We start from the raw sequence: 21,598 nt of genomic DNA on the forward strand, positions 1-21,598 counted from the left end.
TCTCTCTCTCACCAGAAATTTTGTTTCATGGCAAGGTAACCGACACATGTGAAGCTGCAAGCTGAAGAGAATGGCAGACACATTGCACCATAAGATTAAGAATTTTGTTTCTTAGTTCAGTGTAGACACCACTATTCACACCCCATCATGACGTTTGTATTGTCTACTTCAATGCCAACATGGTTTTTTGGGTTCAAACCCTTAGACCGCAATCTTTCTAAAAGTGCTGAGCGATGCCTTCAGCATTGCACTGTTCGAATTCTTGCAGGGTAAAGAAAGTCGAAACGACCTCATCATTTAACTGTGAAAAATTGCTGATGATGATGCCGAGGACCTTGAAGACCTTAATATCGGTCGACTCATTGATCAGAATGCTGTACTTTTGTTCGGCAATGTCTTCCTGCAACAATTTTTCAAAATGCGGTACAAGGACATTCTTTATCAGATTAGGGTAGATGCTTGGGCGAGTTGGTCGTGGTTCATAACGGGGGTGTTTGCGTAGCGCACAAAAGTAGAAAAAAGAAGGAGGGAGACGAGTAAAGAGTGTTAGATTACCTCGCTTTGTGTGGTGAACCTTAGACGCGACTATGCTATCTTGAAAAATCCACTTACGAGCTTTTTCCAAATGGTCGATGGTGTTCGTCGCACAATGTTCAGCAACAAAAAGAGGACTTGGCATTACACGTGGCATGACATAAGCTATAGCGGGCTGCTGAAGTCCGTGGCACACATGCCAGGTGTTTTGTAGACGTGGCGTGCTTATCGATGCTTGCTTTCTTCGCCTCTATAGAACATGTTCCTATGGGTGGGCAGCGCAACCCGGACGAAGGAGGAGAGGAAGTACACAATACGAGTACAGACTAACAACTGGTTTATTCTTTCAACTAACAACAACTAACAACTGGTTTATCATTTCAAATAATAAACCAGTTGTTAGTCTACACTCGTATTGTGTACTTCCTCTCGTCCTTCGTCCGGGTTGTGCTGCCCACCCATAGGAACATGTTCAATCACCAACTCGCCCAGCTTGCCGTCTTAACTCTATAGAACACTTTCAAACTTTGCAAAAAGGTCTTGAAGGGGTCCTCGGATCGCCATGAGCCACTCCTTGTACTTGTCCTCTTTAAGCCAGCAGTCTCTGAAGCACTGTTTGTACATTTTGCTCTTGTCTGCCATGTTGTCCGAGTCTCTAATAATCCTAAAACTATATGTGCGCCTGTCGTAATAGTTCTGCGGAAACCCGCAATGTGGAGAGAAGTAATTAATAAAGGGAAAATCAGACATCCACCCGTTCGTGGCAATTGCTGCAATGGAAACTCATGCGGGTTCCTGGAAAGAAAAGCCTTGCAGTTGAAGAAAATTCGTCCTGGTCCGGCACTCAAACCTGGGACCACCGCCTTTCCGGGGCAGCCGCTCTGCCATCTGAGCTAATCAGGTGGCTAGCAGGTGGCAGGGCGAAAGCAGGCTTTGTAGGCTTTTGTAAGCAGGCTTTGCTTCTTTGTAGCAGTTGCTACGAACGGGTGGATGCCTGATTTTCCCTTTATATGTACGTCGCTCTCTGAAATTACTTTTTGCAATCAGAGCAATGATAAAGAGGAATTACCAACCACAGCCAACCACGCATAAAAAAGCTAAGTGTTTGGCAAAGCACTGCAACCTATGTAAAACAACATCTGGAGTCAGTGGCCACAAGAGACAGTCCAATAAGCGCAGGATCATGGTGTAGCGATCATGATGAATGGAGCATGGTCAATTCTCCGCGCTGGCTTGGCATCAGTAGCGTCAAAACCCCAGAGGTCACATAGCAGTGCTTCTTGAAAACGCAATTATTGCTTCTTAATTATAGGGCATGGCTTGTTTGTTAGTTTGTTTGCACCAAAGCATACAGGTGCACGAACATCTAACGTTGGTGGTGCAACTGCCCTCTCACTCTCCCACCGGGGCACGCGTCCCCATTTGTCGGGAGGCAAGGAAGCCTTCAGAAAACACGTAGGGTTTCTTTGTCATTCGGACGGCACCGCATGCGATTGATGAGAAGAGGAAGAAATTTGCACAAGCAAGGCTATGCTTTCTCTGGCTGTCATCGGTGGATTTTTCTCGGATGTTCTCGTACATTCTATGGCCGGAGTGGGTCAGTCTTCGTTCGCGTGACTTTAGCTTCCTAAGTATGTGCTGATTTCTTTGACAGTAGCAAAAAATACTTATTTCACATGAAATAAAAAACGGTAGCAACATCAACAGAGGACAGTGCACTGGAGAAGAAATAACAAACAAGGTGCATTAGGGCAGGTAAATAAACGCAAAATGCCCCAACCTACCCAACTATTGTAACAGAGTACCCACCAATTCATTCAATCTTTTGCATCAGTTTCTATCGTGTGCCTCCCGTCTGCACACTACCGGCCGTGATAGTGTCACATTTGGAGCAGCTATAGTTTGGGTGGTACGTGAAATTAGTAGAAACACCAGCTCCCATCCGTGAAAATGGCCTCAGCACGTTGCGCTTTTGCTGGGTTTGAATTGATCACATTGGATGGAAACCGGATTAAGGCAGATGGTGCTGCTTGTGGTTGGAAGCATCACGCATATCCCGAAGACTGGCAGCCCCTCTTCCATCTGCTCAGCACGCGTGATCTGTGGAGAGTCAGATGTGGGGGTGCGGAGCGCCTCGTGGTTGCCGCGCAGAAATGAAACGTTAAGTGTCTGAGGCTCGTGTTTATAGGAAAGCTGACACATGCGTTCGCACATGTACAATATTGTACCGCGAGCATTAATTCGATGCTCATCGGAGCCCCTGTGCGATAAGTGACACCCGTCAGAAGTCGTGCCGTGCGCCTCATCGCCTCTCTTTTGTTTATGTGCTCTTTTCTTTTCCCCAGTGATGCAGCAAGGCAGACCTGTTCGCAGTATTCTTTGCATTGCTTTTTCCTCTCTCTTTTTAGCAGTTTCTTTCTTGCTCTCAAGACGCGATGTATCTTCTTGAAAAGCTACTAGATGGCACTATAGTCTTAACGTCAGTTCCATCATGTGTAGCATATGTGTAGGAAGTTTTTTTTTCTTACCAGAATAGTGATTCCGAAATGTCACTGCACTAAAGCTAGACTTAGCTAAGATAGCCAGATTAGGAGCTAGATTTTGAAGAAAAGGAGCTAAAACAGCTACTCATAGCTAAATTAAACTTTTGGTACCTAATTGAGTCCAAAAGCAGCTAGATCTAGCTACAAAATAGCCAAGTTGGAAATACTGTTTGAGAGCTTCAAGAGTGGCTTGTTGGGTTAGTTGGTACATGGTTATACTAGGAGAATGCCAGCAAACTTGAAAGTAGAAAAAATCGAGAAGCAGACATAGACAAAGCCACAGGAATGTGGCTATAACAGTTTCCAGCCACCTTCCTGTTGCTAGGTCTATGTCTGCTTCTCGATTTTTTCTACTTTCAAGTTTGCTGGCATTCTCCTAAAATACCATTTGACTATCTGTGGCTGTGTATTTATTGCTCGGTGTTCCTTTGTGGCAGCAGTGAAATTTCCTTATATTGGAATTGCGTACAATCGACTTCCATTAATTCGACCCTGATGGGACTTAATCGAATTACCCGTCGAGTCAAATTAAACAAGATGCAGAAAAATCATGAAATTGCATGCAGATTCCTTTGGCAATATTTGCCATATTGTAACACGCCCCTAATTCGAACGCGCAGCCACTGTCTCTGTGTCCAAAATAAAAAAACTAACATAGAAATGACAAAGAAGAAATTTAACGCACACCCGATTTTTTTTATGAAGGAAAATGGCCAAGGGACATATATATTTTTGTAGGGCATCACGTCCACTTCTTTTCAAATCTTCTGGAAATGAAGCATCAGTCGTCCAAATTTTTCTCTGGATCAGGCCAGTAGCTACTCTTTTTTTGTCCATGTAGTCTGCCCATCTGTTGCTCAGGGGCTGCTCCGATTGTTTTTCCTTCACTGTTCCACGGTGCTCATGGCATGCTCCGATTGCAGACTGAATTTCGCTATCTCACCACCTCTTCCATTTATATTGCCGTCGCGTACCAGTGGTATGTTGTGTTCAATGGGGTGCATCTTGCACTCTTTCTACAAGGTACTCTTACTTCTACTCTGTTGTTGCTTCCATAAGCTCTGCTATCTGTGTAACATCACACTCTGACAAGTATTGCTTTTCACTTGACCCTTTGAATTGTGTTTCCCATTGGGCACCAAATAGCAGTAGGATTCTGTTGTGATCACTACCTATGCTATGGCTGCCCTTTTCGTCGATAGTCATTTGAGCTAGGCTATCATAGAATCTCTTTGACATAATAGAGAGTTTTAGCAGTGCCAAGTTACCGTACGGTAAGTGCAGTTATACCGTACCGGTTGAGCACTGTGCATGCGCGCACTTTACCGTACGGAAAGACTTTCTATATGGCACGCTAGACGGTAAGGAGTCGGTAAGGCTCAGCTCGCACCGTGTTTTGCGAGCCGAGCCGCACCAAGAAAAAACAGTGAGAAACTGGCGTCGGCCACAGAGTCCACGTAGTGCATGGTGTTGGATCTGGAGGACAATCCCAATTGCTGTCCCCCAGATATTTGGACCTTGCCGTTAAGTGCGGGAGTTGGCCGAGGTTGAGGAGGACTTTGAGATGAAAACTGGAGGTTTATTTACAGTATCTACAGTGAGAGTACGAAGACATTAACAGTCATAAAGTCATTACGGGCCGGCAGCTACTCGGACGCTGCGGCTCGTGGTAAGAAGCTCGAAAGAGATGAATGAAGGAATGCTCCCTTGCTTCTCCCGGTCTCTGGCTTTTAAGCCCTTCGGTGTCTCGAAGTCACGTCGCGTTCGGCCAATCGGCGAGCCCGCTCAGGTGACGCCATTTTCGGCCAATCGGCGAGCCCGCTCAGATGTCGTAATTTTCGGCCAATGGTAAGCGCCCGTGCGATTGTGTCACACTTGGCACACAGGGTCGCTCCTTGGGCCCCAGTTGTCCGAGCGCTTACTTCTCTCTGCGGTATTGCCATCCTGACTTGCAAGCGTCGTGACAAAGGCGGATGGGGGGATTGTTGCCAGGGCCTCACGGTGCATTACAGCCGTCTTGCTTCGGGACCCACTTTACCTGGAACCGTGCCAGGCTCCCGCTACACTTTCGGGAAGAGTCAAGCAGTGAATAGCTCCACCTGCGGCGCACGAAGTGGGGGATGCCAACTCGTCTGCACGTGCCGCGCCTCGGGAACGGGGTAGACGTGCTTCTGCGCTCCTTAATTAGCTGTGACGCGATTCGATGTGGTCTGGTGAACTCGAAGTAGGCTCAGGAAAAGGTCCCGTATCTAACAGCTCGTCCTCGCCCCGGAAGTTCGGAATGGTCAGTGAAATCAATTTGCTGGCCATGAGGAACGCTGAAAGAACCTGCAGGGTACTGGTATCAAGCCTCGTTTGACGAACTTCGGGATCCTGGGCCCTGGAGAACGTACGTCAAACAAACAAAACAACACAGTGCTGCACCACGTGTAAGCGCAGGCTCTTCACCCCTGACTCATCAGGCTATTACTGAGTCAAAGTGAACCCTGATCTTTTATTTCCCCAATTTTGACAAAGCAGTTCCAACCACCTTTCCAAACCGCTATCCATTTCTCCCCGAATGCCGACAAGGCCAGAGTGCTATTGTTGTTGCAAATCAAAAGGTCGTTGTCGTTGCAAACAAATAATGAAAACAGCCGAACATACTTAAGTGGCCTAATTTCGCAAACAGCCTTTTTTCTCACCCTAGCGCAGTGGCGTACTTATCTCATGTACTTTTGCCACTGAACAGTCTGGCCAATTTCACAAGTACGTAATCACAAGCGCGCTAGCCTTGTGGTTACTATTCAGAACGCGTACTTGCGTCGTAGGCAAGCCTTTCATTACGCTTACTCACATTTGTTCCTTTAGTCCACACAGGACACGTAACTTAAAAGAACAATTAAACTTGCGTAACTCACGCACACTGCAGAACCCTTAAAAAAATGAGTCTGCCAATAACTCGTTCCTCGCATGCTCACTAGAGAAGTCATAATACGGCTGCCCTCAACACACACGAGCAACCCAGTCATAAACCTGCTTCCTTCCGCCCGAACAGGACACGCGCTAATGGAACTAAGAACGCTTAGTGCAAATCACGCACTTACTGAAAATCTACGCGCTTAACCTTAGAAAATAAAAAAAAAAACATAAAAAAAGAAGGTTAACTAATACACACGCGTTACGATAGGCCTCTCAACGATAACCTTGACCTTCAGGTTACTCACGCACACAAAAAAGAAACCCTATTTACTCATTAACTAACAACTCACTAAACTACAGGTTTACTTAAAACGCGTCTTTCAACTCTCGGAGCTTCTCAAACAAAACAATAAACAAAGTTCATAGTGAAAGAAACTTACATAGTGAAAGAAACTGTAGTCTTAAATCGTGATATTTTTCAAATGCTCAAAAATAAAACAAAACCGCACTTTTTACTTCTACGGAAGCTCTCTTGGCCTCCCGTTCCAAACGCTTACGACTGACTCATACTTTTGAGCCGTACTTGAGGTGGTCTTGGTTCGAAAGCTGTTCTGGCTGCCGAGGAACAACAAAAGGGCTGACTCACTATCAGCTCTTCCAAGACGTTACAATCTCCCGCCAATTTGCGTCCTGGCGCCCCTCTTTCCTCACGAACTCGATTGACCGCGTCGCGACTCCCCACCACCTGGTCTCGTCTTGCCACCTTGCGCTCCTTCACCCTACACGCTGAACATCGAAAAGAACGACGGAACGACGAGGAATTTAACTGCCCCGTGCCCTTTGTCCGCGTCCGTGCAGAACATGCTTCTCGGTCCCCCTTTGACTGGTGGCTCGAACGTGTTTGATGCGTCAACATCGTCACCGACGACGGCATCTTCCTTTTCCTCGCGCCTGGCCTTTTTGGGACTGTCGCAGTCTCTGGCTGCGCTACATTAGTCACCGCATTCCGATCTTTACGGCGCTTCTTTCTGCGGCACTTTCTCTTTGAATTCTCTTTCATGCCACTTTCTCGTGCCTCGTGCTGGCCGTTACACATCTCATCGGCCCAGATCGGTTTCCTACCCGCACAGTCTGATTGATTTTCCTTTAAATCAAATCTCTCTCTGCCTCGACTGGTGGACAGCTCAACCGACTCTGGAACAATGCAGCAGTCTTTACTCGAGCTATGCAACTCGCGCTCTTGCAAACTGCCCTCTACTGCATTGCCCAGCTGACGCTGTGCATCGGCACACAGCCCGTCGGCTTCGATCGCTGTTTCACGCGCACAGTCTGAATGATTAATAACTGAATCATCCCTATTTAGGCTACCTAGACTGTCGGAGAGCTGCACGGATCCCTGAACAGTGCAGTTGTATTCTCTTGAGCTACGCAGCTCGCAAGCCTGAGAATTGCCCTCAACTGCATCGTCCAGCTGGCACTTCACTTCGGCACGCAGATCTGACCTGACATGGGTGCTCATGTCTGTTGGGTCAGCGGTACTCTGTACTGCGTTAGCAACCTCGCTAACATTACAAGCGACGCACACGCGCGGTAACTGTGCCAATTTGTTCGCAGCTGGCCTAGCTGTCTCTACAGTCCTCTGTTGGCACAGCACCTCGTCGCTCTCACTCTGGCCTTTAACGGCCTCTGCTGCCACTAAGGCATCGTTAGCTGCTCGCTTTTTCCGTTCACCTACGAATGTGCCGCTACTCTCGCAGGTACTACTCTTCTCGTCGGCTTTTTGTGAAAATCCGCCAGATACTTCCTCATTCTTTTGCTCTGTACTGCCTACAGAATTTTCAGACAGGCGTTGTCTTTGTTCCTTTAACTGCTGAAAATATTGTATCTGTTTTCCAATGCTGCCTTCTCTTTCTCGTACTTTTGCTCACACTCACGTCCTTGACGCTCACACTTCATCATAAGTTCTTGGCGCTCATGCTTACGTTCACGACGCTCATGCTTCCGTGGTTCTTGTATCACCTCCCAAGCAATCTTAATGCTTTCATCATCATTGCCACTCTCTTGAATTGCCTTTATAATAGCTGGCTTTTTCATCTGTTCGTCCGCCTCAACTCCCAAATCGTCGCACACCAACAACAAGTCTAACCTCGTCAACCTTCTAAGATCCATGGCAGCTGCCCCGACTGGTGGTTAGAACTGTTTTCCTTAATTTGTGCAAACACACAATATGCAACAAATTCCCGATTGCTAGAACTATCAAAATAAGCACACAACATTTGAAGTCTGGCGAATCAAAAGGAAAAAAACCACGCGCTCACTTACGGTTGCAACACCCTGCCATCTGGTTCATTGGTCCGCTGTTCCCGGTTCCTCAGGACTCTCTAGGTCGAAGGCTCGCTCTTTTTCGCTGTTCCCAGTTACTCGGGACTCCTTTTGGACGAAGGCCCTTTTTCGCTGTTCCGGGTTCCTCAGGATTTCTCTCGACGAAGGTTCATCCGTAGCGCTGCCACCAGTTGTTGCATTTGGAGGCGATCCGACCGCTGTCAACCAGATGTTGGATCTGGAGGACAATCCCAATTGCTGTCCCCCAGATATTTGGGCCTTGCCGTTGGGTGCGGGAGTTGGCCGAGGTTGAGGAGGACTTTGAGATGAAAACTGGAGGTTTATTTACATTATTTACAGTGAGAGTACGAAGACATTAACAGTCATAAAGTCATTACGGGCCGGCAGCAACTCGGACGCTGCGGCCCGTGGTAAGAAGCTCGAAAGAGATGAATGAAGGAATGCTCCCTTGCTTCTCCCGGTCTCTGGCTGTTAAGCCCTTCGATGTCTCGAAGTCGCATCACGTTCGGCTAATCGGCGAGCCCGCTCAGGTGACGCCATTTTCGGCCAATCGGCGAGCCCGCTCAGATGTCGTAATTTTCGGCCAATGGTAGGCGCCCGTGCGATTGTGTCACACCCGGCGCACAGGGTCGCTCCTTGGGCCCCAGTTGTCCGAGCGCTTACTTCTCTCTGCGGTATTGCCATCCTGACTTGCAAGCGCCGTGACAAAGCAGATGGGGGGACTGCTGCCAGGGCCTCACGGTGCATTACAGCCGTCTTGCTTCGGGACCCACTTTACCTGGAACCGTGCCAGGCTCCCGCTACACTTTCGGGAAGAGTCAAGCAGTGAATAGCTCCACCTGCGGCGCACGAAGTGGGGGGCACCAACTCGTCCGCACGTGCCGCGCCTCGGGAACGGGGTAGACGTGCTTCTGCGCTCCTTAATTAGCTGTGACGCGATTCGATGTGGTCTGGTGAACTCGAAGTAGGCTCAGGAAAAGGTCCCTTATCTAACAATGGCCACGTCTTGCGTGCTTTTTTTAGCATGATAGAATCAAGGCAAGAGTTCACTTTAATTCACCTTCTGCGGCGCGACAAAGTGGCAGCAGGTATGACAGTGGCATAAAAACAAAGAAACAGGTTGGTGGCACCATCTAGTAATGCAGAGTTTACTTAGAGAGGACGCAGAGTTTTTATTGCAGTAACTAACTATATTCTACTTATCTGCTGGTGTAAAGTGTCAGCAGCGGTGGAATTTACTACAAACAAACCCTTTTTTATGTATTGATTAGGTAAGAATACCTATGTAACAAAATAATGTTTCACGTGTTGCAGGACAAAGTGTCGCAAGATGTCGCTACCGGCCTTGTGACTGGCATCTATGTTTGCCGTAGCCAGGCACTTCTGTAAAAAATAATGCATGTATATACAAGCTAAAGCTTTCTAGTAGTCGTCAAAATGAATATTTCGCGCTCAGCGCATAGTTATTGTATTCTGCAAAGCCCCAGTGTTAGCCATTATCATCATTATCACATTACTGTACGTATCAAGCAGCACACGCCGCTAAAACGTCTTCGGTCATCACGGTAGATTAGCACGGAATGATAATACCGTACCATATACCGCACTTACCGTACCGCAATGCGGCACTGCTAAAACACTCTAATAGCAGAATCAATGCTCGACCATTTAGAATTTAAGAATGAAGTGCGAAACTCATGTTTCTTCCCTTTGTTTCTGTACCTCTGGAGTCTCCTAGGTCCGTGGCAGCCAACTACTATTTGTGTCTTGGCATTTCATGCCTTTGTCCACCACTCTGGTTGACTCCTCTTGTGGTGGCTTTGGCCAGATCTCATTTGGAACAGTAGTTGCCACATCATCAATGTGATTAGGCGAGTTGAGTTTGTTGCCAGTCTTGGTTGTTCGGTTCGTCAACCCCTCATCTCTGTCATGTGGTTTCTCTTAGCTCATAGTCCTAAAAAAGCACATACAATACAATACTATACAGTTTTATTCGCCCATTTTTAGAGCACATATTCTGTGCTCAAGGCATTTTCCTAGGTCAGCCACTGCTTGTTCGTGGTACTTGTTTGTTTTGGTGGATCTGCTTGTCCGCTGCCCTTGCTATCCTGACAAACTTCACCTTTTCTCCAAGGGACTTGCACGCTTTCTGCATGTTCTTATTAAAGCTCGTACACTTTTTTTTGCCGCTCTGCATTCTCATGGCATTCAGGCAGGGCATAAACAACGTAATGGTGCTGTTGTACCCTTCCTTGCCAGCCCCTGGTCTTGTTTGTAACTTCTGTCACGCTGTCTGCAGAAGTCCTACCTTTTTCAGTCGGGTCCACTAGTCCAGCATGTAGTACAGTCATGGTTTCTGGTGTATTCTCACCATTGATTATTTCTTCCACCTCTTTCCACAGGGCATCCAACGATGCTCGAGCCTGGGTATGGAATTGAACCCTGTTGTCTTGGTTTGTTTCTTTTCGTGTTGTGTGCTTTATGATGTAACAGAACAGGTAACCAGACTGACAAGGTGGCCATCTCTATTTACTTCAGCTCATCCCCGCCCTCCACTTCTTCATCTTTGGAATCACCTTTCTCACTTCTTCTTCAGCTAGGTTACACTTCCCCACTTTTCTGCATCACTCCTCCTGGGGTGATAACGAAGAATGTTGCTTATGGCCGCAAACTCCAGCTGTCCATTATTTATGTACCCCGCAGTCTCGAGTACACCTTGTTGCACCGATAACTTCACTACTTCAGAAAGTCCAAGAATCTTTGCTTCACTGGCCGGTAGTCTTTTTCGAACGAGCACAAGGTCTTGTAGTCCAACATCTGGTGTATGGCCTTGGCGCCACTTGTCAAAGCGAAACTTCATGGCTTTTCTATATCTGTATCGCTCCTGACATGTTTTGCAATGCTCAGTTAGCATTAGCCTGTCTGCAATTCCAAGTTCTTTGTCTGCGCTTAGCGTTGGAACCTCACCATAGGCAGCAAAATGCGGACTGCACCCAAGACTGCTTGTATGAGTCCTGTTATGATGAGCCACAGCCGCTTCGAGGCAACATTGCCAGCCGTCTTAAAAATTTGGATACATCGACACAAATTGTTTCAAATCGCGTATCACCCTCTCTACCATTCCATTTCCCTGCGAGTGATAGGGCGCACAACGCCTCAGTGTGATGCCACGGTTCTCTGCCCACTCTTGAATCTTCCTGCTAATGAATGCAGGCCCATTGTCCGATATCACAACCTTCAAATTGGAAAATATACCTCTGTAAAGGAGGGCTGTGACAGTGTTTGAATCTTCCTTGCCGAGCTGTGCAGCCACCATTCAGGTACATTGATCTATTGCGACCAGAAATGACTGAGTTTTGCGTACACCTGGACTTTTTCAGCTCGGCGAAGTCTACATGTATGACTTCAAAAGGTTTGTCTGAGTGTTCAGGCAACACAAGCTCATCTGGTCGTGGCTGGTACGTGGCTTTGTTTATCTGGCACAAATGGCATGACCTTAATAGTTTTCAATGTGTCTTTTCATGTGTTTCCATCTAAACCTTTGAACCTTGTTGTATGTGCGCCAGAAACCATCGTGGCCGCCGGACTCTGGAGTGTTGTGGTACAGGTGGAGTATTTTTGAAACAAGAGTCTCGGGTACCATGAATTTGCCGTTCTCAAAAAATAAGCCGTCACATCCTTCCCACAGCTTGGTCATATTAATCATCTCATGTGGGAGCTTAATTGCCAGTCGAGACAATGCATCAGCATCTGTCAAATGGCTGCCTGAACGATGGAATATTTCGAAGTCATATTGTTGTAGTTCATCTATCCAATGAGCAAGCTTCCCTCTTGGTTCCGACATGTTCAGGAGGTAAGGCAAGGCTTGATGATCTGTATACAATTTAAACTTTCTTCCATCTATATATGACCGAAAATAGCGCACTGCCGTTAAAACAGCCAGGGCCTCTTTCTTGGTCGTAGTATAATTAACTTGATGAGGGCTGAAGGTGTAAGAATAATAACCTGTCACTCGTAGCTGCTGACTCTGGGAAAGTCATGTGTCTCTTTGGTGTAAGACTGCCCCAGTACCGTAGTTAGATGCATCAGTATTCATCTTAAAGGGCACACTGAAGTCAGGTAACGTAAACACTGGTTCAGACGATATACGATGTACAAGTTCCTGGTAGGCTGCCTCACATTCTTCCGTCCAGAGAAAAGGGACACCATTATTGATCAGTTCAGTCAAATATTTTGCTATTTTAGCAAAATCTTTGATAAATGCTCTAAAGTGGCCAGCAAGTCTAAGAAACACTTTGAGTGAATGCAGATCATGTGGCTTCATAAGCTTTGAGATTCGTTGCACCGACTCGTGTTTGGTGCTCCTGGTGACACCATCAAACACCCTTCCAAGAAAAACTACCTGAGGCTTGAAGAATTTACTTTTTCTTTTGTTTATCTTCAGATCTGCATCACTAAGCAGATTGCACAATAGTGGCCAAGTGCTCAGAGTGCTTCGAGTGCTCTTTTTCTGACCTCGAGTAAACTATAATGTCATCAATGCAGACGTTGCAAAAGCGTCCAAGATGTGGCTTCGAAACATTATTCATCAGCTTTTGAAACCAAGCTGGTGAATTCTTCCAACCAAAAGGCAGTCTATTATATTCATATATGTCAGAAAGTGTCACAAATGCTGAAAACTTGTTGGTCTCCTCTACTAAAGGCACTTGCCAAAAACCCTTGCAAAGATCCAAGCGAGAGAAGATGCTGCAACCACCAGTTTCGTTGATAATTTCGTCGATGTGTGGCATCGGGAAAGGGAACAGGTCAGTTTGTTTGTTAATTTGATGGTAATCAGTGCAAAGTCTATATCTTCTGTCTTCTTTCGGTGCTATAGTGATGGGTGATGCAAAGGTAGATGTGGACGGTTGGATAACATCAGCATCTGCAGTTCCTCCTTGAGCCATATCTTCTTATCTCACGACATGTTATAAGTCTTCCGTTTCACAACTGTTGTATCTCGAAGCTCGAACGGTACTTTGAACTTGGATGTAGCCTTAGGATAGCCTCCTACACAGAGGAGCTCCAGCTGCATCCTGGGGACGTCATCCACTGTAGCGGGCTTCTGAAGGCTTTCACTAAATAGGGGGAATGATGATAACTGGGGATCATCTTGAGTAATAACTTGGCCATCCCAATAAAGATTTAGACGGAGTTCTTGCATTACTGGGCGGGACAAAATCATTTGATATTTTACTCCATTGAGGACCAATGCTCTGGTTTTGATACTCTTGCTCTGACACGTGACGATTACCTCCGCCGACTCATTGTGCACTTGCTTTTTGCCGTCGTAACCTTTCACTGGGTTCAAGTCCGGAATATGTTTCTTGTTCACAATGGTGATGGAAGCTCCACTGTCAACCAACGCGCTGACTTCTTTTCCATTTACGTGCACTGGAATATATACCAAGTTCGTGCGCTCTACAAGAAATATTTTGTGTTGTGGTCACGGTGAATTGTAATCGGAGGTATGTGTAGCTGCCTTCCTGCTCTCCTCTTGATATGCGACTTGTTTATTTGGTGGGGCCAGTTCATCTTGGGATTTCACATTATCATAACTGCTCACAGGTTGCTCAACATTATAACACACCTCTTTTATATTCTGTAGTAACTCTTCTGTGTTGTTTGACTTTTGAAGCTGAACATGACAGCGCATGTCTTCCAGAAGTCCCAGCATAATGAGCGCGACCAATGAAGCCTGGGATAGAGCAGAGTCAGCTAAATGCAGCAGTCTCCATTTCTCAAAAAAAATAGTCAAGAACGAGCCCGGAGTTGTACTTATATGACATAGCTTTATCCCAGCTTTAAAACTTGTTCTCACTGAATGAAAAAAAAAGCTCTGTTTCCACTCATCCCACGGGCGGTCACCTTTTTCAGAAGCTCGCGCCAAATCTTTGCGCTACCTCCCAAGTACAGACACATGTTCATAACGTTGTCTTTATCCTCTTGCCAGCAATTCCTGTCACATGCGTATTCGTAAAAATCAAGCCATTCCTGGGCACTTCTTGTACAACCAGTCGTAGACCTCTGGCCTGACAAGCTGCATGGGTGTCATCCTCATTTGCTGAAAGTTTGCTTGCAATAAAGAATCAAATAGTTGCTGCTGATGCTGGCTATTCAGTTTTTGCAACTTCATTACATTGTGCGTCAGCGCACTTGCACTGTGATCCTCAAAATCGCAGTTACGAGAGATTACTTCCATTTTCGTGAAGACGGATTTGCTGTGGTGGAACCATGAAGCTCGCAAGAGCGCACGACATTTGTGTCATGTTGGGTATCACTCGTAACAATCTTGAAAGCCCTCACCAGCATTCGACTTCAGGTAGACAAGTTGCAGTAGTATGACTTCAATATGACAAGTGCTCACGCAAGCAGGACCGCTTTTCACTGTAGACAAACTGCAACATTCACCGGCTTATCACGAAAAACTAACGTCAGTGCACATTGTCCATGGAAAATCAGTGCGGCTCAGGCGAGTAGCACAAGGTTCCATATGCGACTGTGCTAAATTTGTAACAGAACAGGTTGCTAGACCGACAAGGCGGCCATCTCTGTTTATTTCAGCTCATCCCCGCTCCCCACTTCGTCTTCGGAATCACTTTTCTCGCTTCTTCTTCGGCTAGGTTACATATGATGTAAGCATTCATGTCACCAAACATATGCACTTGTGTTTTCCACTCCTTGTGTGTTGACACTGTTCAGCTGCCTCGTTGCATTTGCCGATTCTTGTGCTTGGTCACTTACCACAGGGGCTCCACTCTGTCTGTGTCTTTTGCTTTTCTTTTTTTTTTCTCCTCCTTCCTCCAACCTTCTGTTTGTGACTCGATCTTTCTTGGTCTTTTTTCATAGTTTCTATTCTGGCTGTCACATGATGGAATCTTGTCATTGCTTTCTTCTCCCCTGTTCTCTCTTATTGACAGTCCACTCACATTCACTGCTCCTTCCTGGGTGCTCTTTCTCCACAACTGATCAGGCTTCAAGCCCCTTCGCAGCTCTTGGTCCTTGTGGAGTCTATACACTGTTGTTTTCCGCAACTGCTACTCCAGCTGTCTCAGATGTGTCTTGCACAGGAGGAGACACTTCAAATAACATCTGACATAGCTGCTTACTCTTTCTTCAAGCTCACCTCTTTTCTGGGTCTCGTTTTTCAATTAGGATTGCAGTGCTTCGAGTGGTTTTGCATGTGCATCTCGAACATCTTTGACTTTCTTCTGTGCCGTTTCCATTCGCAAAACCCATTCCTCTCTGACCTGCTTAACCCACTGGGTCATTTCTGCTTGAAAAAAGGTCAACCTCACGCACCGCTTGCATTTGTATTTGAGCGCAGCATGTGCTTCATGCACCGACTTGAAGAGTGTCTCCGCAAGGGTCACTCATGCTTTGCATTCTGTGCACTCCACCCATTCAGCTTCATTGCTCTCGGTGTCGCTAGAGTCGCTTGTCTTTTTACCCTGGCACTTCTCCAGCTTGTCAGCTCCCTGAAGCCTGTTGGTTCGGTCCTGTCTGGCAACATTCCACTTTCTATGGCCCACCATGGCGCCATCCACAGTCTTCTCATTTGCATCCACCGTTCATCTGTTCGCTATGCCGCAGGCCGCAACACACGGTCTCAGAACACCGCAGTAACCACTCTTTTGCCTGGTGCGTGCGCTGCACGCTTTTCAGTTTGATATTAAGGCCAGAAGCCCTATAAATGTGCACATTATTCGCCACCGCTCTGAACAACTTCACAACATCGTTTGATGGGCGCTGCCCATCTGCCCATGCTTTCGACCACGACTCGCCGCTATCTTGTGATGTCGATGACCATGTCATCATTGCCTCTGACCATGCCTCTGACGATAGGTTGTTGCCAGTGCCGAAAACACGGTTTTGGTTTTTTACGTGATTGTAATGTGCAGGCAGTTTTTGAACCCAATTTCTTGAAAAAAATCTGCGTGTCAGAGTCGGGTAAATCCAACTTGATATGTCAGGATTCAATATAGTATCCGAGGTCCACTGTAAATGATAGTATAAATAATGGCAAATGACAAAGGCTAAGTTGCAAGAGAGGGAAGAGGGTGGTCTGCCTCTTGAGATGTGACGCTGCCTGGCAGAGATGGACTGAGATGGATTTTGGACAAGAAGTGTTTTGTGCAAAACTGCAACAATGGGTATATCCCTTGTAAAAGGAAAGTTTTGTTGTTTAGTGTCCCAAAAGAGTAGAGCTGAGCATGACAGGATGTTTCCATGGAGCGTGAAGAATGAGTCCTACAACCAAAGACTACATGTGCAAAGGAAGCACTTCAACCCAGCATATGGGACAATCACATGAACGATAGTGCACAGTGTAGTTGTTCTGCCAGCATTTCCAGCAGAGGAAATTTGAGAAAGTAGGCTGAGCTTATGTGAAACCCAGTTGTGAGAAAGGCCACACAAGGTGTGTGCCTCCTGAATATCAGTTGACATCCTCTTTGGCTTACAAATTGCTTTCATATCTATCTGTTCCCTCAATAATTTTTAATAAAAAAAAGCAAGGGCAACAAGCACTCCTTTCATGACTATTTTATTAAAGGATGCATGGAACAATATACACATGAGGCACGACAGCATGGTTTACAAGAAATACGGCACCTTTCAATTCATGGCTTCAAGAGCTTAGGTCTTCTGCATAGAAATCGTATGGCAAACTCGCTACATTTCATTTTCACTTGCACCTACAGAACAGTTAAATATACGAAAGTTAATTATCTACACTGCACGAAGGCGCTTATGCTACAACTCATTTGCAGGGAACTCCTTAGCACACTGCCTCCATATAAAATAAAAGCAAGAACACAGCATACAGTGACCATTAATTGGTCTTTTGTTCAAGTAGAACTAGTCAAATGAAATTGCTAGCTGCTTCAGCAAAAGACGCAAACTCTGAGCATCGCATTGAGTGAAATGCTGTATGCTTGTTGAAAGCGAAACTGTATCGTCCTATACTATACGCATTTGTTTTAAAAATTCAGGAAAGCACAGCAACAATTATAAATTGCCTTTTAAGCTTTTGTAACACGACAGTAAAATTAAAAACACTCTCCTAAAAAGTGCAGGCTGCAACATCCAGCATGATGCCTAGTGTGTGTCAGTGCCCCAGCCTCCTAGTTGCATGTGCCATCTTATGGTGTCCAACGCTAGTGAGGCAGGCTTCTGTTGGAGCACCTGTTCTTACACGTTCTTGAAAGTCCTGAAAAAAAAAAAGATATGCGTGATTCATTCAAGTAATTATGTTGAGTTTATAAATGAGGCAGTGACACATGTGAGCAGCTGATCAAGAGGGATTTAGTCTTGATTATGGGATGAGGGTTATAAAGGGAAATGAAAGCTCCTCGTGATGCTCAACTATGGTTCAGCTCTTTGGCACAGTTAATTTCTACATGCTTTGGCTGGGTGGGCGCAGCTGTTCATTGCGCAGTACCACATCTGGCTGGCAGCAGACACCCATGGAGTGCTGGTCCTGGTGCCTGGCTACCCTGTGCTCAATGTGATGGTCACCTCTCTGGTGCTGGTGTGCGTGGCACATGAGGTGCACGTGCTGACGGCACGCCTCATGCCATTGGCCGTGCCCGCTGACTGGAAGTACCTGGTGCGCAATGTGGTCATCTTTGGCCTGCTCTTGGTGCCCATTGGTGTCCACGACGGCATGTTTTGAAGGGAAAGTGCTGGCATTGAGGAGTGGAATAAAGCCTCACAGATTGCAAATGGCTGGGATGTTTTCACAACCTGAACACCATAGTGTTTATGCAAAAGTGATGATGCATATTAGTACGGCTGTGAACAGCACACTAGGATTCTTGCGATGCACATCTCTTGTGGCGGCAGTATAAAGCTGTCCTATATTTTAGTGGGCTCTGCAGCCTAAACATGTGATCAAGTATTTACATAACTGAAGCCTCTCGGGGGCACCTATTTGGAATAATTTGGATCCATACTTGCCCCAAGGCTCGCTCAGAATCACAAATGGATTCGTGGACTCAAATCATGAGTTAGCAAGCTGCAGCCACAGGAACTAACGTTATACTTGCACCCACTCCTGCACACCACTAATGAATTGCACTCATTTGTACTCATTGCATCGGTACTTCCACTGAAACTCATCCACTAGCACTCGTGCACCCTCACTCCCTTGTGTTCAAATGTTAACTCATACCCACTAGTATGTCCACTTAGCGACAGTTACACTCGGCAACAGTTGTTCGCTTACTGACAGTCACCCAAATTCCTGCTCATATCCACGCACTTCTGCTCCTACTTCCGTCTGCTCTCCCTCTTCCTCATTAACACTCACGGCTGCGAAATGAATATGTGTATAAACGAGTGTACTCACAAAGAGTACTCCGACCTACAACCATGCCTTAAACCTGGACAGAGATGTATAAGGAGCACACAATGCCCAACCAGACATAACTTTAACTGAAGCTCGTATTTATTTCACAAAAGTAGACTTGAACAATGTGCTGTGATTTCTTTTTGTTTCACTTGACGTACATGAGTCCATCGTTTGCATGTCCTCACTCAGGCTCATTGTTTCTAATCAGCCTGGATGCAAGCATAGATTCGCTAGAGATCATGTGGAATTATCCTTGCACATAGTTTGGTCGACTCAAAAACAAATTCAATTGCATGTGTTTCAAATGTGCTTTACCCTATTTACTCACGTAATGAACGCATCCCCAGCTTTTCTACTGCGCAGCCTCACAATTGAACGGCCATGCTGTAGTTTTTCAGAGCGACAACACTCTTGGACTCTCGCACATGTGTTTAAAGCAAGCACACTTAATGCTGAACGCATCCTTTCTGCCAGTGTCGGCGCGAAGGCACCTCGCCCATTCGAGAGAGAAAAAACATTAACTAGTTGGCCCTCTGCAACATATGCAGTTTACGTACTTCACACTGACGTAATAGGGGTGTGCGTGCAGGATGCATGGCCAGGCACGGCGCATGGGAAGTAGTGACGAAGGGGCGGCCGGTACTTGATCGGCATAGTGGTCACTGTCAAGTGTAGTGTCGAATTCATGTGTCTGTGGCTCGCTTTTCTGCTTGCTTTGGGTTTCGATGTGTGTGATGGGCCTTAAGTTGAGTTATACGCCTGCTGTGGGACAGAGTTTATCTGCTCACAAAACGGAAACACTGATTGGACAACAATGAACTTTGACATGCCGATGAGCAGGACAGTCAAGAAAAAAGACACACACAGCGTGCCTGTCAAAATAGGCGCGCACTTCAACATGATGCTTGCGATAATGGCATAAGGCCACGGAAGCGGCTGCGAGGACAAACTGGGGTACAATCAGAGATCACCGTTCGGAGCGTGCATTCAGTTTTGGCGCGCGCGTTTGGCCTAGGCCATGCCGACTTCGGGCAGCAGCTGCCACGTTGGTTCTTTAAAAAAAAAAAGATTCTTTGGTGGAACCACGATGTGGATGAAGCGGCCAGCGACCTGAACGGCAGGTCTGGTGGTTCCGATGGGGAGTGAAGTTACAGTTTGCAAATGGTATACATGTATTTTCACTGCAAAGATAAGTTATCTTAAGTGTGTTCCAAATAATTACCGTCTTACTTTTCCATTTTTTCGGTTTTAAAAATGTCTCCATGAAACTTGCCCCGCATAATGAACGCACCTCCAACTTTGCTTCAGTATATTGGGAAAAAAAGTGTGTTCATTACGTGCGTATATACGGTATTTTGCCCACACTCTGGCTATCTGGGGTTTACCGGGACTAGATTCAGATCCACACCCAATTCGACTCACCTCTACTCAGGGGTCGGTTTGAGTCGAGTGAGCGAGTTCACCACTCTGTCTGTGCATTATACGTGTACTGAGGTCATAGGAGCACTTTTTGTTGGGCTATTTGGTGATGCATAGCTATTGGCGCTCATCCTGTCTCCTTCGTCTCTGTATGTACTAATTTGCACCCCCCTTCTATTAGCTATAACATAGGTTGGTTTGAGTCTGAATGGGTGCATTTGGATTGTTGCGTATAGAAAACGGCAGCAGCTGAAGATGGCGGCACTCAAATGCTTCCGTAAAATATACATGAACACAGTGTTGGGACCCAGGGTAGCGTATCCTACCGCTGTCAACCAGTTGTTGCGACTCGGTGTCGGAGCAGCCATTACGATTTCGTGGCTGATGATGTGGCTGATAGAGATCCGCGCCAATGTCCAAGAGATGAGAAAAGGGGCTTATTTACAAATTTACATGGTTATGGTTTACAAGTACGAGCACGAGCACCAGTACTAGTACGAGCATGAGTAGGAGCACCCGTACACCTAGAAGCACTAGTTCGAGTCGGAGCACACCCCCACAACACTCAAGATACACTTTCTATGCACTTCTTTTTCCCCTTTCTCTCGTTGGAGAAATTCGCTGTTCTTTTTCGCCAACCACTATTGTTGAACCATTTGCAAAATCCCACCTATGATGTCGCATTGTTCCGTCAGACTCTGCCTCGAATGTTGCATGAATGCCCCCACATATACGAGGTGACGACGTGGCAAGCTTGGAACTTGATGTCGAAGTCATTCCCGTTGAAGTCCTCGACGTTGGCCCCCTTTTATCAATTAGTGGGCCATCTGTGACAGTCCGCTTCTCAGGATTAGGTTCCAGTAAAGTGGTATTCACAGTAGTTGTTGCTTCCACGAAGGGTGGCGGCCGATGTCACCTGTGGTGAGCTCTTTTGTTTGAGTCACGGTCTAGGTTGGGTCCCGTCTAATCCAGGCGGGCGCTCATCTTGCCCATCAGCTTTGGTTACGCTGATTTAGTCGCCTGCTCCCTGGTCCTGAGAAAGTGATGCAGCGTGAAGAGCCTTTCATAGCTGAATGCTTGCCAGTGGAGCATTAATCAAGAAGGGATGCCGGATATAACAATGCTGAACGCCAATCATAACAACAGGTGGTGGAGATACATAGGGTGTTCTGGCAGCTAGTATAGTGTGGCAGAGCAAGTATGCAGCAAACTTCAGCTGTCCCCAAACTCGGAGATTGTTTGTTTGTGTTACTTTTGCTACAGTTTCTTCAGATTTTCCCCTAGATGGCGCTTAAAGTCACAAAGGAATATCTAGATTATAACTAGCCAAGTAGTAAAAGAAAATATTCACTGCTTCCGTCATTTTTGTAAATGTTGCCTTTATTCAAAAATAAATGTAAAGAAAAACATCCACTTGTGTTTTTCTAGTGTGGCAAGTTGCTCTCGTTAGTAAAAAATAAATATG

At 46.2% G+C, this 21,598-nt stretch overlaps 1 protein-coding gene across 3 annotated transcripts in view; it reads left to right on the top strand.

The window, feature by feature from the left end:
- Positions 1-18,086, top strand: part of LOC126545338 (N-acetylneuraminate (7)9-O-acetyltransferase) — a 178,613-nt gene extending 160,527 nt beyond the window's left edge. For all 3 annotated transcript variants that reach the window (XM_055061157.1, XM_050193149.3, XM_050193148.3), the window contains one exon: positions 17,785-18,086. In XM_055061157.1, the coding sequence (XP_054917132.1) occupies positions 17,785-18,036 (252 nt within the window). In that variant the 3' untranslated portion in view covers positions 18,037-18,086. The remainder of the gene's footprint in view (positions 1-17,784) is intronic.
- The last annotated feature ends 3,512 nt before the right edge of the window (positions 18,087-21,598 follow it).

This window comes from Dermacentor andersoni, chromosome 1 (genome assembly GCF_023375885.2).
Source record: "Dermacentor andersoni chromosome 1, qqDerAnde1_hic_scaffold, whole genome shotgun sequence".
NCBI lineage: Eukaryota > Metazoa > Arthropoda > Arachnida > Ixodida > Ixodidae > Dermacentor > Dermacentor andersoni.